The 18,165-nt window shown below is 47.0% G+C and overlaps 2 protein-coding genes across 29 annotated transcripts in view; both read right to left on the bottom strand.

Moving 5' to 3' along the window:
• Positions 1–5,461, bottom strand: part of PPFIBP2 (PPFIA binding protein 2) — a 155,987-nt gene extending 150,526 nt beyond the window's left edge. For 10 of the 24 annotated variants that reach the window (XR_014267885.1, XR_014267886.1, XR_014267887.1 and 7 more), the window contains exon 1: positions 5,287–5,458. Coding sequence is in view for 11 of the 24 variants with exons in the window: in XM_082476320.1 (XP_082332446.1) it covers positions 5,287–5,358 (72 nt within the window). In the remaining 13 variants the exon portion in view is untranslated. Of the gene's footprint in view, positions 1–5,286 lie in introns of all 24 variants that reach the window. The other 14 variants (XR_014267891.1, XR_014267892.1, XM_082476294.1 and 11 more) reach the window with 7 other exon arrangements.
• Positions 5,462–8,918: 3,457 nt separating this feature from the next.
• The window catches only part of LOC309667659 (synaptotagmin-9), a 232,073-nt gene continuing 222,826 nt past the window's right edge, over positions 8,919–18,165 (bottom strand). For all 5 annotated transcript variants that reach the window (XM_082476322.1, XM_082476324.1, XM_082476327.1 and 2 more), the window contains one exon: positions 8,919–10,261. In XM_082476322.1, coding sequence (XP_082332448.1) covers positions 9,471–10,261 — 791 coding nt within the window. In that variant the 3' untranslated portion in view covers positions 8,919–9,470. The remainder of the gene's footprint in view (positions 10,262–18,165) is intronic.

The raw sequence follows: 18,165 nt of genomic DNA, 5'->3' as shown, positions 1-18,165 counted from the left end.
CACACAGGCCCTGGCTTGGAAAAAGTTCTCACGGCTGATTGGCTTCCCCGGATAGGCACACCCCGCTGCCCCCACCCAGCACTACACTGGCGACTCCTCATAGCTGGTTGGAGGCATCCCTAAAGTCTGTTGATGACGGGGACTGGGGTGGTGGGAGTTTGGGTCCCTGGAATACATCTTTCCATGGAACTGATAGATTGGTGCTTGCATTCCCAGAGGAACAATTTAATACGCATGTACTCCCACTAAGCACTAACAAGCATAAGAGTGCAGATACCATAAAAGCACTCCCTACTTCCCGTCAGCCCACATCCCCATAGGTCACAGGACAGAAAGAAGGTCTCATGAGCCTTCGCACCCCCAGTGGCTTTGGCTGCCACAGACACTTCCTCCTGAGTTTTTGACCTACAAGACTCCAGCCTTAGCTGTACTGCAGAATGAATTCACCCCAAACCTGGTCTGTTTCTCGTTCTTCATTGCCTAATGGAGTCTCCATCTGCACCTTCCGGCAGCTCTCGTCTGGCCAAACCCACTGTGCTACAAAGGACAGAATTCAAGGCCAGAAGGCCTGAGTTTTGCCACCAGCAGCTGGGTGACCCTGGGTAGCTTTCTTTGGGCCTCACCATCCTCATGGGTAAAAACATAAAGGGCATGCAAGAAACTACCCAAGGCTCCCTCCTGATTTCAAAAGGAATCGACCACCCTCATCTCCCCTCCCCTTTCCAAGAAGCTCCTCCATGCTCTCATGCTGCTAACAACTGCCTCATTCTTCTCCCAGCAAACTAGCACAAAATGTCAGTGTCCAATGTGACTCTTTTCTGTCTCCCTCAAATCTAATCAGTCACCAAATCCTGCAGGATTTCTTGGCAAGCTCATTCACCTCCTCAACATCCCTATTGCCATTGCCTTGATTTAGGTCCTAATCTACCTCACTGAGTTATTCCAACAGCTCATTCTCATAAGAAGTTCCTTCCCGTCCCTCCAACCTGCCCTTCTCAGCCTTGAATCCTCCTGAAAGCACAGGCTTCACCTTGTCTCTTCCATACTCAAAGACCTTCAAGGTCATCAGCATTACATTTTAATTCTTTAAGGTCAACTTTCAAGACCTTCCAGGATCTCTCCCCAGCCTGAGACTCCAGCATCATTTCTCCCAGTCTCCCCTCCCCACCCCACCCTATGACTCTAGCCCTGTGGACCACTCATCAGGCTTGTCCTAGCCTTTCAGGTTCTGCTCTTGTTCCTTCCCTCATCTCCAACACAAAACAACCTGCCCTTTTCACCCTTTTACTGAAGCCAACACTGCAAAACAGACTCAAGGGCTCAAGGCCCTCGCCTGCCACAAACTCTTCCTCAACATCTGCTGAGTGTAGGGCCGAACACAAGGGCTGATGCAGCCCCAGGGCAGCTCAGAGTTTGGAGGGGGTGTGAACAGAAACATGCAAATGAAGTGTGTTAAGAACCATAGAAGACATCTGTACTGGATGCTATACTAGTACAATTTAGAGAGGAGAGTAAAAATAACTTGGGGGTGGGGGGAGGAGAGGTGTTTCAAGACTTTGATCTGCATTTTGAAGGATTAGTAAGAGTTCATTCATCTTGCAGAGCAGAGACAAAAGGGCTTCCCAGGAAGAGAAAATAGCGTATGCAAAGGCAGAGAGGCACAAAGGATAGAAATTGTTAAGCTACTCAGTTTGGGGAACAGTGGAGATGCAGCTGGTAAGTCAAATTATTGCCAGCTTCTGCGGAGGAGCCTTGAATGCCAAACAAGGATATTATACTTTATCCCTTTGAGAGGCGATCCTATCCCACCTTGCCTATACCTTCCATCCACAGCTGTGTTACAGAGGCCAAGATTATTACACAACATGGAACACGATGATTAAAAGCATTGTGCACAGTGAAAGCTGGGTTCTCAGTGTGCATAAATGTGTGTGTGACAGAGATAGGAAATGAAAGTAAGAATTACCAAGGAGCACCAAAGTAAGGATTTCCTAGGAGCACTAAATAGAAATCATAAATTTCCCAAAGACAAAGCTGAGAGTTGGCAGGCCCCTGGGAACTCACAAGGCCTTAAGGAAATCTGGTCTAAAGGTAAACAGACGCTCTAAGATGGCATCTCCTAGAAGATTATTTACTGAGTGTGAGAGTGATAAGAATGGCCCTCATGAAAATCCCCATGACCTGGCTTTCAGAGTCTACAAAGGATACAGCCCACCTTTCTGAGACCAGCTGTGGATTCTGCAAAAACTGAGACACACAGGTGTCAGCAAGTGTTGAAACCAAAGAATGATGCCATGAAAACATCAAGTGGAACTGCTCTGAGGAAGGAGGAAGCAGGAAAAATAGTGACTCAGGAAAACGCAAGGCTGCCAAGAGTTTCAGCCTAGTTGTGCCCACACCAAGTGATGACAGTGTCACATCTTCCCCCTGTCCCCCAGACTGTCACCTCTTGAATGAGGGTGCACAGTCTGGGATCTTAATAAATGTTTAAATGCCTCAACAGTTCATAATAGCTCTCCCTTCTCATGTTTTGCAAAAGGGGATCCACCAGAGGCTTTTAAGCAAGAGTGTCATGAACAAATCTGTATATCAGGAAGGAAATGTTTTTGACGGCCAAGTAAAAAACAACTTCCAAATATTATCACAAATGTGATCGTCTAAAGGCCATGCCATTCCTTGTCCAAAGCTCAATTCTTGTTCCTCCCTCCTCACCTCTCGGCCTGGCCCCCTAGCCCATAGATGCTATCTCTCTAGTCTCTCCTACCTGTCCCCTCTCTGAGGTCCAACACAGGTCCTCTTCACTTCTATCTTAATTGATCTTCCACATCCTAACTGGCCTCTCCACCTCCAGGGTCTTTTCCCACCGGTCACTGCTTCCCACAGCCCGGCCAGAGTCCACCCCAGCAGTTCCCACCTGGCCTTCAACAGAATCACAGAGGAACTTGGTAAAAACAGGCCAGATCTACTTAATCTGAGTAATTTAAAAGCTCCCCAGGCAATTCTGAGGCACAGCCAGGTTTGCAAACTACTGTTCTCAATCCTGGCTATCCATAGAGAAGGGGCTGCAACCACTGAGAACTTGTAAGAAATGTAGAATGTCAGGTCCCACCTCTAACCTAGGAATCACAATTTGCATTTGAAAAAGATCCCCAGGTGACTCTTAAGCTTGTTAAAGGTTGAAAAGCACTGCTACACAGTGTTGCTTGACCATTCATTTCACAAATATTTACTGGATTTTCTCTGGGCTGGAGGTTGGGAGGTTGGGAGGTTGAGAGGGTCAAGGGCCAAGGTCCCTGACTTTAAACGCACAAAATCATCAGCCAATCTCCTGCTTAAAACCTGTATTGGTTCTCATGCTTTCAAAGCCCAAACTTCTCCACCTGGCCTTCATGGCCCGCTGGGAATAGGTTTCTTCCTTGTCACCAGCTTTATTGTTTATCACTCGCCATAGGAGCCAAGCTGGGACACTTGCCACTTCTCATGGCTACAAAGTGCTTGCCTGCCTACACAGCTCTCGCAGCCCAGGTCACGCTCTACTCACCTCTGCCTGGAGAAACCCATGAGAAATTCTTCGAGGTCCATCACACACGTGTCACCCCTTTCATGAAATTATTCCAGATTTTCCGCACTCAGATGAAAGACAAATTCCCACAACTCTTTGCTCTTACCTCCTTCATAGCATTTATCTCATTCTACTTAGTCTTAAAGTCAGAGCAACTCCCATAGCTACCCCAGTAAAGAGACCATGATGCTGGGGACTTCCCTGGTGGTGCAGTGGTTAAGAATCCGCCTGCCAATGCAGGGGACACGGGTTCAAACCCTGGTCCCGGAAGATCCCACATGCCACGGAGCAACTAAGCCCGTGCGCCACAACTACTGAGCCTGTGCTCTAGAGCCCGCGATCCACAACTACCGAGGCCACATGCCATAACTACTGAAGCCTGAGCGCCTAGGGCCCATGCTCTGCAACAAGAGAAGCCACCGCAATGAGAAGCCCGCGCGCTGCAAAGAAGAGTAGACCCTGCTCACCGCAACTAGAGAAAGCCAGCATGCAGCAACGAAGACCCAATGCAGCCAAAAATTAATGAATTAATTATTTTAAAGAAAGGAGACTATGATGCTCAGTTTGTCTCCACAGTAGCAATAAGCTAATAACTGGCACATCACCGAATCTCAAAGTAATAATAACAATAATGTATTAAATAACATTATGGATGAATGCAGTGAGTGAAAAGTTCACCAGTCTCCCTGCTCTCCCACTTCAAAGTCGTTTATATATGAATTTAAGCAGATTACAAACAGGCTGCCTCTCAAGCCCCAAGGAGAAATAATCTCTAAATCAAACATTTATGTGTTTTTCATATGACACAAATAATAATCAAAGACTGAACATGCTGATGATGAATTCTGTGTACAGCCAACTACCTTTGTTGGGCATTCAACTTCACAGAATGCAACATAAAATTTGTATTATAAAAGATTAGGGAACTGGGAGAGGAAGGAGAGCGATGAGAGAGGAAGTAAACCAAAATATGGAAAGGGAGACGGATCTATACCAAATATCCAGCTGCTCTAAAAGTAAAAATATAATACTCTGGATCTGTTTTGTAAGCGGATTAAATGCTGGCCAGAACGCCCGTTTTGATCTTAAGCAAACTTCGGAAGTTCTGGTCTTTCAGTATATAATCTTATTTTCATCTGAGGAACAACTGCAGGTCTGGAGTCAGCATGTCATGAGGGAGAGGAGCCCACTTTCAAACAGAACTATCCCCATCTTGCCGTCTACTGGGACGCAGTGGCTTGAGATTTGGAAAAGCATGTTGCATTTTTGCAATTACAGTATATAGCTCGTTTCAGCTAAGGCGTTGCAGCTGAACACACGCTCTGCGGATCACCCATTTGCTCGGGCAAATAGACCGTAAGCTTCCCGACCACCTTGGGCTCTCTCTCCAGACTACGCCGCTGCTCCAGTTGACTTAGCAGAGCTCTGACATACTACATAGAACTGAGGTGACCTGCCACCCTGCGCATCTCCAGGGCCATCCGGGCACCTGTAGGGGCGCGGACTGTCCGTAGACGCCGGACAGGACTGGGTGGAGATTCGGAGCAAATCCACAGGAGTTATACCCTCCTCCCAGTCTTCTGGCCAGAGAAGGGGTCAGGAGGGTCCCCGCCCTCGCGCCTGGGACACACTCCAGGGCTCTCAGTTCCTCAGGCAATGCCCCTACGCGGGCTCGCAGTCCCGACCGCGCAGCGGGCCTGGGGGCGTAGGGAGAACCCACTGACCTGGGTGCGGGGATCCTCTCCGGGCAGCTCAGGTGTGCGGGCCTTTCCCGTGTCCCTCCCACCTCCGAACATGAGAGCCGAGAAGCGAGCTCTAGGCCACCGACCCACCGACCAACTAACCGACCAACCAGCGGGCCGACCGGCAGCGGCCGGGTCTGGAGCCCACGTGACGGGGGCGGGGACCCGCGGGAGGCTCGTCCCGCAGCGCCCGCTTCCCCACCGCCCCACCTTCCCCCGGGACCGCCCCTCTGCCACGCCCCCTCCCTCTTGGCTCCTTGGCTGCCCGCAGGGACCCATCCGCCAAGTGTTCTAGCTCCGCCGGGACCCGCCTCATCAAGCCGGCCCCTTCGAACCTGCTTAGGCCCCGCCCATCCAGCCCCAGCTCCGGCGCCGCCCCCTAGGCCGAGCTTACCGTTCCCCCCCCAAGCCCCGCCTCTCTCAGGAGGCCACGTCCCTCCCTGGAGCCCCGCTCCGCTCTTGGTCACCTCCCCCTCCAGCACCCTTCCGGCCCCGGGGAGTCGCCCGGCGGTTCTCAGCTCCCTGTCACCGGGCTTGTCCAGCCCTTCAGCACCGCTCCTTGGCCGTAGGGAATGAAAGAGAAAAGCAGAAAGGGAACTTGTGTCGAGAATTGCAAAGAGACAGAAGCCATAGAAAAAACGTTTTAGAGGCACTCCCAGCGCAGCAACCTTTTGGGTGTGCGGACTTCTGGGCCCCCGGAATCGCGTTCAAATTGAGGTTGGCCTGACAGCAGCCTCATTTCTTGCCTCTGAGCGCCCCCAGTTCGGAAGACGGAGTTACCCTAGGGTCTGGCCGCACTTGAACCCCGCAACCTGGGGTGGAGGTCCCTCTAGTGGTTGGCGCCAGTCACTGACACCCATTCTTGTGAACAGCTGGGGACAAGCAGCGCTGCCCTGTGCCCACCGCTTAGGCGAGGTTCCACAGGCGCAAGAAAAGCTGTGGCGATGTCTGACCACAGGAATGGATTGTAGAATCGGGGCAGCACTGGACCCTGGGGACCTAGTCCAGTGCCTTCCCCCAGTGTAGGGCCTGAATCCCCTTCGGTTATACTGCTAGGTTGTTGCCCTGCCTGGATCTCCAAGAATTGGTTGCTCAGTTCGGCTGATGAAAATCCCTGTGGGCCTCAGATGGCATCACACCAGGGACTCTGGCATAGTCCCCAGCTCAGGCAGGAGTCACTAGTGCCCTAACCTCAGTTTTTATCCACATTTCTACAGGCTGGAGTGTTGACAAACTCCTCAAGACACTTATTTTTTCATACTATCCTGGTGGTCTGAAATTACCAGTGTGCCCAGAAGACTTGTACATGGGAACAAAACTTAAGCCACCCTGGCAAATATGAGACTCTGGTCACTGCAGGAACCTGGCCAGATGCAGGCCAAGGGCAAAGCCAGCAGAGGAAGGCTGGGGCCCACAAGAGTTGTATTACAACAGGACACTCTTTAGTTCTCTTTCACTTCCTTAAAATAGCAGCGCAGAGGCTTTTGTAGAGAAGGCTGCCACAGTTCACACGAGTTCATGGGTGTTTCCAAATCCCACATGTTATTGCCCTCGTGGACCCACAGTCCCCAGAAAATGCTAGTCTGTTTTTTAGAACTATACAATTACTTTTTAAAAATCACTTTTAAAAAATGGCGTCACAGACATTGAAAACAAACTTATGGTTACTGAAAGGGAAAGGGCGGTGAGGGATAAAGTAGGAGTTTGGGATTAGCAGATACACACTACTATATATAAAACAGATAAACAAGAAGGATCTACTGTATAGCACAGGGAACTATATTCAATATCTTGTAATAACGTATAATAAAAAAAAATCTGAAAAAGAATATATGTACGCATATATAAATGCATTACTTTGCTGTACACCTGAAACTAATACAACATTGTAAATCAACTATACTTCAATTTTTAAAAAATGGTGTAAGTCACTGGCGTTCCAGCTTATTCATACTTCGGAACCACTTTAGGGAAGGGGGCTTGAAAATTATAGTACTGTCTGGTCCCACCTCCAGAGGCTCTGACTGAATGGTCTGGGGGTATGACCTGGCATCAGGATTTTTAAAAGCTCCTCAGGTGATTCTTAGGTGCAGTCAAGTTTAAGAACCACTGGTCTAGGTCTTAGGAACTTCAATCCTCACTAAGATCCAACAAGAGAGCCAGAGCTGAAAAGTTCATCTGAAAGAAGCCCAAGAAGTATTTGAGGGCCTGCATGTCCAGCCCTGGCTCCCAGGAAACAAAGTGGCCCGTTAACAGGGGCTTCCTGGAGAAAATGTCTTGACCTGAAGAAGTGATTCTAGCTGCAGGAATTTAAGGCACCAGAGTGGGTTGGTTGGTTGTTAGTGGCAGGTGTGCCCTGCAGAACTGTCAAAGCAAAGCATATCACAGATGAAAGGCAGATAGCAAGCACATTACAGGCAGCCTCTGTGTGCCTCCAGAGGAACTGTGTATGCATGACTTACACATAATTCCACTCCAAGATAATTCCCCTGCTACCCTCCTTTGTGAGGCAGCCCGCATTCCTTTTCCCTGTGAAATAGGTAATGTTATTTTACACACGGGGCAACTAATGTCCCCAAACCCATGGAGTTGGTAATATCACCATGTTTAATGATTCATACCTGCCTCATTCCACAACAGATTTGGGTTCTCTGTGTCACTCTGTTAGAACTGTGGGTAATTACACTGTGTCCATGGAGTGAGTAATTCCATTCTGCCAAAGATTTACTCAAATGCTATGGGGGAAAAAAAACAAAAAACCTCTCTTCACTGCCTATGGTCTCCGCCTGGGCTTGGCAGAGGTGGGGAAACAGCTGCAAACACACAGAGCAAACCCTCTCATGTGACCAGCCTGGAAAGATAGAGGCCTCAGCACATGACACAGACTGGCACCGCAGCCTGCACTTGTGACCCAAACCAGGCTGCAGTGGACAAACGCGTGGGAAAGAGCTTGAAGAAGCCCCTCTGGACGGGCACAGCTGCCCTCTGTCCCCTGTGCCACAAGGCACGCCTGCTGTGGCAGGGAGTCCCTTGCCTGCTATCTGGCTTCCATCCAGATTCCAGAATATTTACCGAGGGCCTCAGTGTGTTGGGGATTGTTCACAGTAAACCCAAGCACAGGCAGCACTCGCAGAAACTTTTATGCGGAGGGCATGTAGGCAAATAGAGCCTGATGAGGTTTATTTGCTTAGTGTCAGTTTTATTGTATTTCAAGCAAGATGAGAAAAGCAAGGGAAGGTAAAGCAAGATGAGAACAGAAGTGAGATCCTCACCCTTAGGCAGGTTTTCTAGAGGAAGTAGCTTTTGAAAGGCCTATAGGAGGGTCTTGTGTGGACATGCAACTAGCTAAAGGGGCAGACCATTATTTTTAGGCTGAGATGATTAACGTATTGCTTAGAGAAGGTTAAGCGAACAAACATATATATTTGATGCTTCCTTGGACAATGGAAAGATTATGGGGTTTGCGGTATTTTCTAGCTCTTTCATTTTGTAGCTTTGGTACTTTGAATGGCTCACCTGAACCCGCCTCATCTATAAAGACTTGTCCTGCCTATCTCATTAGGGTGAGATGACTTGTAACACAGGTGCAGACACTTTGTAACTGGAAACTGGTATTCAAATGGTGATGTTTTCACTTTATTATTACATCCGCCTGGCATGGTGGAGGGGCAGAACCAGGGGAAACCGAGATTAAACATCAATAAGAAATAGTTACTTTATTTGGGCAGTGAATAATGGAAGAATATTAGTAGGCATTTGTGAAAGAGGAAAGAGCTTTGAGCAAAGGCCAGAGGGGAGAGAAGCCAGGAGTATTAGGGGGTGGCTTACATTTCTAATGGCTCGGAGTGGGGGTGGTGGGGAGAGTTAGAGTAAATGCTAGTAAAAGAAAAGGCTGGAAGTAAGCTGGATCGGAATGTGGAAGGCCTTGAGCTCCAAGAGGTTTTGGATGGGTAATGGAAGTTGTTGAAAATTCCTGAATGACAGACTCTCATCTATGCTCTTGGAAGATACTGAAGGCAGTACCATCTGGAAAAGGATGCGTGTGCATTCCCACTTCCAGCCCCATCCCTGTGTGCGATTAGAGGGATACTATATTGCAAAGGGGCTGTGGCTTCCGTCTCCTGGAGAGCAGTATCCCCGGTGCTCTCCCTCGTGGCTGCAATGCATCACTGCAGAGGCTGCTTTCTCTTTGTCTGGAGTTTGTAAATGATCTGGTTTCCATCATTCCAGGCATAGAGCTGCTTATCTCTAGGGTTGTAATGAATCATGGAGTGACTTCTTGACCGCCTGGGGAAGAACACGTTGGGCAGATTCTCCTCAATGACAGTGCCCAGCGGATCATAGACACAAGTGATGCGATGCGGGCCGAGACCACCAGAACTGTAGACCACGTAGAGGACACCACACAAGAGGAATGAGGCTTCAGCATCCTGACTTCTGCATGGAGTGTCCCATGAGTGTTCCACTCCCAGTGTGTCAGGCTCAATTTTCGTGAGAACCAAATGGCCGTGGATGCTTGGCCCTGAGTGGATGGCCCAGAGCCCGTGCTCATCCACAGCCAGGTCAATGTAAGTCGAGGGGGAGTGTGGGTAGGCCAGGGCTCTGCCTGCCCCTCCCAAGAGCAGCATCCGATCTTCCACGGTCCTCTTCTGCAGGTTATATTTGATGATCTCATTGGGAGTCCCTTGGCTGTGAAAAAATAGGAAACCTTTGTAGATCACTTGGCCTGTCCCCTGCCAGGAATGTGTTAGGATCAGCTTCCGGGGGCCTGGCTTGGTGCTATCTTCCATGAATGCCCGTATGCTGGCAAATTCCCAGACAGTGTTGTTTCTGGATCCAGTTAAGAGATAAACTTTTGGAGAGTCTCTGACAGCATCTTTCATCCAAGAGCCATCTGTGTCCATTGTCTTCTTCACTATTTTCAGAGACTTTATGCCCATCAGCATGTTGTCACAGCCTGGCCAAACAGGGGAAAAGGGGAAGGTTACTTTATAAACATGAGATGTCTGCTTTTCTCACAGATTGCTTTTTTTTTTTCCTTCAGTGTCTAGAATAAAATTATCACACAGAGATCAATCATAACTGATTGTAGGATTCAATGAATCAAAGACTTTAATGAATAATTGGGTCTCTGTTAAGTGAGTTGCCGTCCAGTTATAAGAGCATTAGTCATGTTAATCAAATCAGGATATAAACAACTATTTGCTGTGTCAGAGGCCCTGTTCACTCTCTAGAGCACTTGAGGTTGACACACTGAGAATGAGTAGGGTATGGAACCACCTAATTCAATTCTGTTTGCCAAGATTTTACTGAGTATCTGCCATATACTTAGCTTACAGTACTCTCCCAGAACAGTGCTAAGCACTAAAGATAAAAATTATAATATCAACCCTACACCTTGAGGAGATGACCTTCTAGTGAAGGATTCTGGTTCTCAACCCTACTATACCATTATAAGGGTTCTACTCATGCCTTTACTCATTTATTCATGAATGCATGCATGCCTTTAGTCAGCTGACTTTGGATACCTACAAAAAGCAAGATACTGAGCTAGGTGTTATGAGCTGGGGCTACAATGGACTGGGGTGCAATGATAAATTAGGCACGGTTCTGGCTTAATAGGTACATGACTATCTAGAATATAAAGCTTAAAATGAATTTTTTTCAAAAAGGAGGACAGAGAAGAGACATATCATGTGACACAGGAGAGAATCTGCATTTGAATTAGCCCTTGAAAGACACCTTGAAGGACATTCTGAGATGGGTGGGAAAAACTTTCCCAACAGTTAACAAAACCACATTTGGGAAAGTCCTCCAAGATTAGTGTTAGTAAAGTAGTATAGAGTTTCACCCAATACCAGCCAAATACGTTGTGTATAAAACTAGATGCATAAAACAAAGCAGTGAATTGAAACCAGCTCTGTGCCTGGAACCTTGAGGGTGGAGCTAAGGAATATGAATTTAATTCTGTAGGGAGGTAGGGAGCTACTGAAATTTTTGAGCAAGAGCGAAACATGGTCAAGGTTGTTCTATAAGATTAATTAAGCTGGCAGTCATGTGTACGATGGATACAGGGGGAAGAGACTAAAATCAGGGAAACCAATTCGGAGGGTATTTCTGTAATCCAAACAGGATGATAAGGGTCATCCTTATCATGGTGGAAGAAGATGAAGTAAAAAGAAGGGGCCTACATTCTTCTAGCTCCTCACTGCTACTTAGACTATTACTCTCTCACCTTCATGCAAAAACCCTTCCTTGGGACTTCCCTGGTGGTCCAGTGGTTAAGAATCTGCCTTCCAATGCAGGGGGCGCCAGGTCGATCCCTTCGGGGAACTAAGATCCCACATGACGCGGGGCAACTAAGCCCGTGTACCACACCCAGAGAGCCCGCGCGCTCTCTGCCACGACTAGAGAGAAGCCGGCGCACCGCAACAAAGAGCTCTCGCGCCGCAAGCAATGCCACAATGAAGAGCCCGCATGCTGCAACTAAGACCCAACACAGCCTAATTAATTAATTAATTAATTTTAAAAACCCTTCCTTCTTTGACCCTGATCCTGGATCAGTTCAAAGTTCTGCCTGCCCTTGAGAGTTGTGTGTTGGTGGAGAAAACCTCACAATGGTGCATATTGGTGTCATTACACCAAGGGATCTCCAACCTCAGCTGAGCCCTAACTACTGTACTACTCTCTGTGCTCAGCCCATCTTCAACACGGCACCTATCTTAAATTCCGCCTCCTGCCCCAAAACTAGCCCATCAGTGCCTCATAATAACTCCTTTGCAAAAATAAATACCATTAGATGTGAACTCCCTCCACTTCCTGTTCCTCACTTACAGACTTTTCTTCAACTCCTGCCCTTTCTACCCTCCCACACATCTTTTTTTTTAAAATTTATTTATTTGTTTTTGGCTGCCTTGGGTCTTTGTTGCTGCCTGCAGGCTTTCTCTAGTTGCGATGAGCGGGGGCTACTCTTTCGTTGCGGTGCATGGGCTTCTCATTGCGGTGGCTTCTCTTGTTGCGGAGCACGGGCTCTAGGCGCGTGGGCTTCAATAGTTGTGGCTCGCGGCCTCAGTAGTTGTGGCTCACGGGCTTAGTTGCTCCGCGGCATGTGGGATCTTCCCAGACCAGGGCTTGAACCTGTGTCCCCTGCATTGGCAGGCGGATTCTTAACCACTGCGCCACCAGGGAAGCCCCCCTCCCACACATCTTAAAAGAAGCCATGTCATTCCTCCTGTGCAAGACTAATACTTTCATCTGCACCCATCTCATCCTTTCCTGGCTTCTTTTAGATTTCCTCCATGAATGATCCCCTTTCTATTATCTCAGATTTCTCCTTCACTACTATTTTATTAGCTTGGAAACATCAATTCTCCCACAGTTAGGCACTCTTTTCTACTTACTTCACTCTTTCTATAATTTTATAGAACTAGAATCTCCTACAGAACAGCTTATACTCTCTGCATCCATTTCTTCACCTCCCATTCTTTCACTTCACAATAACTTCACAGAAACAACCCTTTAAAATGTGACCAGGGACTTCCTAACTGAAAACTCAGACCTTTTATGTCCGTATCTTACCTGACCTTTCTGTAGCATGGCAGTATTGATCAGTAAAGATCAAGGGAGAAAATGTCTTCCCCCTTGATCTTTGTGTCACCACAGAGACAATGTCTGTGTTCATCAAATGCTGTTTCATTTTCCTCTTCCTTAGTCACATGTTCGCAGTCTCCTTTGTATGTAAGCTGCACCCATTGACCTATATCCTGTCTAATGGGATGTAGACAGAAGTGGTATAAGCCATTTCCACATGGCCCTTACATACGCTATCTTCAAGAAGACCTTAGAGTCTTGGAATTGTCATGGTGACCAAGTTAAAGAGGGATGTGGGTCAAGATGAGATGAGAGCTACTCATCATTTTAGGAAAAGTGGGTCATCAGTTCTAATTATGAGCTGCTTGTTGGGACTGCCCTGTTAGTCTATCATGAGGTAAGCAGTGTCCCAGAGGCAGGGAGTGGTGGCCTTACTAGCAGCATGAAGAACCTTGTGTTTCTCCCTCAAATCTTGCCGAGGTCTGTATCGCAGGTAGGAGAGCAGAGTCTTAATAAAAACATGGGAACTCTCTGGGCCTCCCTCACTGACTGCTGTAGGGTAAGGTGGTGGAGTGATAGTCGGGTGTATAACAGTCTCTCAAGGAGAACTGAGCACACTGAAAGTCTCCCTCAAATCCTTCTAAAAGCTTTGATATCAGAAGCTAGAATGGCCAGTGGGTTGTCATTTTGTTCTTAATAAATGTGTGGGTTCTCCAGGCCAACTGGAGGCCAACTAGAGTCAGAGGACAAGAAGCAGGGTGATGGGAGAGAAAGCGGACACAAGGAAGAAGGATGCACAGCCATAGCACAGGGAACTATATCCAATCTCCTGGGATAAACCATAATGGAAAAGAATATTAAATAAAGAATGTATATATGTGTAAAACTGAGTCACTTTGCTGTACATCAGAGACTGGCACAACATTGTAAATCAATTATACTTCGATTAAAACAAACAAACAAACAAAACATGCACAGCCAGAGAAGGCCCAGAGGTTGAGGTCAGTAAGCATTTGGCAAACTGCTTGTGACTGCCAGCTGTTTGGGTAGCAATCCTACCACAGTTCCTTAATCAATTCACCACCCACAATGATCACAGCTTCTCTTCTCTCCTCAAGGGTCTATCATACCCTCCTCACTCGCCTAGGGAGATCTTGCCTCTGATTTCACTGAGAACACAGAAGCAATCAGAGAACAACATCATCTCTGGCGTGGATTACTGCAATAGCCTTCTACGTGGTGGCCACACTTCTATCCTTGACCCCAGAGGCCATTCCCCACAGCAGCCGAAGCATCTTTGAAAAATTAAGTCAGATCATGTCACATGTCTGGTCAAAACTCACCAGTGACTTCCCATCTGACTCAGAGTAAAGCTCACATCTCTACCTTCCAGGCCATCTGGGACTGTCTGCCCACTGCTTCCCTGCCTTGTCTCCTGCAACTCCCCTACTTTGATCATTTTGTTCAGCTACACCGGCCTCCCTGTGGTTCCTCAAATTATGCCAAGCACACTGCTGCCTCAGGAATTTGGCACATTTTGTTCCCTCTGCTTGGAACCATCTTCCTGAAGATATCTACATGACTTCCTCCCTCGCTCCCTTTAGGTCTGCTCCCAAATGTTCCCTGATCATTAAGGTCTTCTCTGACCACCCTATAAAAATGGTGGCCCCCCTCCTCCAGCTCTCCATGTCCCCCTTACCCTAGCTCACTGTTCTCCATAGTGCTTACCTTCTATCTGACATATTATAAATTCATCTGTTAACATATTTATTGCTCAACTCCCCTCAATAGAGTATAAACTCCACGAGGGCATGAGTTTTGTCTTATCTGTTTCATTCACTGCTGTATGTCTTGCCCCTACGATAGCATCTGGCACACAGCAGGCCAGTATTTGCTGAATGAATGAGTTTTCCAACCACCCAATCTATTAACCAATTGCGCCCGATCCCGTATTCTCTGCGTCCCTCCTGCTCTCTTTACTTTTGCAGTGGATCTCATCCCTCTCACCGACTCAAGGACTTAGCACCTGAAATTATCTCCCCTCTCCTTCTCAATAATCCCTTCCTCCCAGCTGGATCATTCCCCTCTGTAAACAAGCAGGCTGTAAGATCATGCTAGAATCCAGTGTGGCCCCATTTTTCTATTCCACTTTATAATAAAACTCCTTGAGAGAGGAGGTTTCTCACCTCCAATTATCCCTTAAGCCACTCTAATCAGCTCCAGTTCTCCACAAGTCTAAGTTCCCCTGTCCCACTAAACTGGATCAGTTTTTGTCCAGGTCACCAACAACCTCCATGTTGTAAAATCTAAGGGTCAATTCTCAGTCTTCATTCTAATCAACTTCTCAGCAAGCTTTGATTACTTGATTGCTACCTCTCCCCGAAACTCTTTCTCCTCGTGATTCTGGAACACCCCTGCTTTTGTTTGTCCTCCCATTGTTCTGGATTTTTTTTTTCTTGAAATTCATGGCTGGTTCCTTATCACCATCCATCTTTAAGTGTTCTATCCTCAGACCTTTTCATCTCTCTATCTATGATCACTTTCCAACTCACTTCATTCTTTTCCATGGCTCTGAATAGCATGTAAGTTCTGAATAATGATGAAATCCACACTTGTACCTGGAATGACATCCTATCTGGATGTCTGCTTAGCCCCAAACTCATTCATCTAGTCAGTGTTCCTCATTGGCTATCTTCAAACTTCACCTGTCCAAAGCAGAACTCTTGCTTTTATCACCCAAACTTCCTCCCTCTTCTTCCCATTTCAAGCAAGAACCATCAATCAAATTTCTTCTCTAGAAGTCATTCTTGATTCATTTCCTTCCATCTCCCTACACTAGCAAGTTCTGGTAGTAAACTTACCTTTAACTTATGATGTTATACTTAAATTAGAATGCTCAGTACATTTATATATCCTCCTCTTCCCACTCCCTCCTCCTCCTCTTCCTCTGCACGCCGTGAATCCTCACCTTTTGCCTGGACTACTTACTACAATAGTCCCTAATTTGTCTCTCTGATTTTACTCTTGCTTAGCTATAGAATGTTCTCCACAAAGCAGTAGGAGTGATCTGTTTAAAAACATGAATTATGTGACTGACCTGCTAACCCTTTTTTCCCACCACTCTTGGAATAAAATCCTCATTTGGCTTAAAGCACCTACCTCGTTTGGCCCCTTCCTGTCTCTGGGACTTGATCCTCCACTTTTTCCCCAACCCTCCCCCACAATCTTGCCTCACTGTGTACTGATTACATTGGCTTTCTTGCTGTTCTGGGAGCTGTCAAGTTTGCTTCTGCCTCAGGACTCTTGCACTTGCAATTCTTTCTTCCTGGCGTGTTCTTTCCCTTGATCCTCCCATGGTCTGCTCCTACTCATCCTTCAAAGCTCAGTTTCAATCTTATCTCCTTAAGAGACTACCTGCGACCACTGTATCTAAATTTAAAATGATCTACTGCAGCATGTCTCTTATTTTCTTTATATCACTTACCATGTTCTGTAATCATGTTATCTGTTTTACTTACTAGTGTATTGTCCTTCTCCCCCATTAGACTATAAGCTCCACAAAAGCAGGGCCTTTGTCTTCATGTTTACTGTTGTACTCTACTGCCTTACTGAGAGCTCTGTGGTTCAATAAATATCTATTGAATTAATAAGGAAAATAGGTTCATTCAAGCAGATGTTTTTCTAGGGTTTAAATAGTGCTGCACATCCAGAGTTCTGATCACAGGTCTGTCTTAAGTAATAATAACTTGTAAAGCACCTTAAAGCTTTTATGATACTTTCAAATGCATTATTTCATTTAAAGATGTGACACAACATTGTTACCAAGGAAACATAGGGCAGGAGTGGGGTTGGGGAGAGCCAAGTCCCGGGAAATCAGTCCTTTCAGCAGTCATGTCATCAGTGGCTGCGCCCAGAGGCCTTGCCTGGCCCACACCATGGCCAGGGCCAGACTTTGGGGCAAGCTATTGAAATGAGCAGGACCCTGTGGGGCTCCTGGGCACGGAAGTCTTTCTGTGTCCCCTGTTTCTTGTTTGTAGGGATTAGACTCCAGCCTCCATGACCTTCCCTGAGTTCCAAAGGGCAGATTCGAACAGTTGTTAATCAGGGAAGGGAGGGGACTCAGAGACAAGGGAGGAGCAGTCAAGGAACAATAGTGCAGCCTTGGGACAGGGTCCTGGTTCCACCTCAAGGGATACACATAACAGTATCTTTGAGCTCTTCTGCAGAACTAAAACCCCCAACAAATGGAAGATGTTACATTCTTCATTCAAGAGAAGGTCACAGTTTGATAACCTTGAGAAGCTCATCAGAAGACCACCTGAGGCCAGATTAAAGGAGTGCAGGCCCTGCACACACCCTGATCCTTATCAGCAACCCCACCCTTGAACCACTGCTATAAAACTCCTCACGTTAAGACACACAGTTTTTCAGGGCATGAGTCCACCATGTCCCCTTTGCCTGGCAAAGCAATAAACCTATTCTTTTCTACTTCACCCAGAACTCTGTCCCCAAGATTTGATTTAGCACCGGTGTACAGCAGCCGAGTTTTTGGCGTCATTATGGAAATCTCTTGGCCATCATTTGCCACCATGTTCCCCTACTGACCCGCTTTGCCAGACTGGGAGATTGCTTCCCTGTGGCCTCTGGGTTAACTTCATTCTGGTTGGCCTGGGTTATAGAAGCCAAACCCCTAGGAAAGGCAGAGAAGCCTGGGCCAGCTGGGAACCTTAGAATAAGTTTCAAATATCTCGGCATGGCACTCAAGGTCCTTCATCTGCATTTCAGGAGCAGCTAACAGAAGGATCCCCTTCCATGCTGAGCTTTGGGGGCTATGGGCTGTGGTGCGGAAGAGAGAAGAGTGGACTGCCCTGCTTACCAAGATCCATCTCTGCTAGGGCTCGGTATGCCTTTTCTCAGTCTCACCAGCCAAATCTGTCTCATGTGAATGCTCTGCTCTTCCCACATACTCTGGTGATCACAGAGGATGAATGAACAAGGATTTAAGCTTGTACGTGATCACAGATACATTTAATGGGAAAGAGTGGGGGTCCCATGGGCCACGAGAGAAGTTCAGAAGCTGTTCCCTATTGAGGAACAAGCACAAAATCCCAAGAAATGAATAAATATCTACAAGTACATATAATATGCTTGGTACTGTGATAGGTACTTATTTGCATTAATTTATCTACATCTTATAATAAGCCTAAGTGGTAGATATTTTAATCTCCATTTTCCAAGTTAAAAAAAAAAAGTTTGGATAAGTTACCTGGA

The sequence above is a fragment of the Balaenoptera physalus genome, assembly GCF_965194825.1.
Source record: "Balaenoptera physalus genome assembly, chromosome: 10".
Lineage (NCBI taxonomy): Eukaryota > Metazoa > Chordata > Mammalia > Artiodactyla > Balaenopteridae > Balaenoptera > Balaenoptera physalus.
The sequence above is the reverse complement of the archived record's forward strand: the minus strand, read 5'-3'. Positions and strand labels throughout refer to the sequence as shown.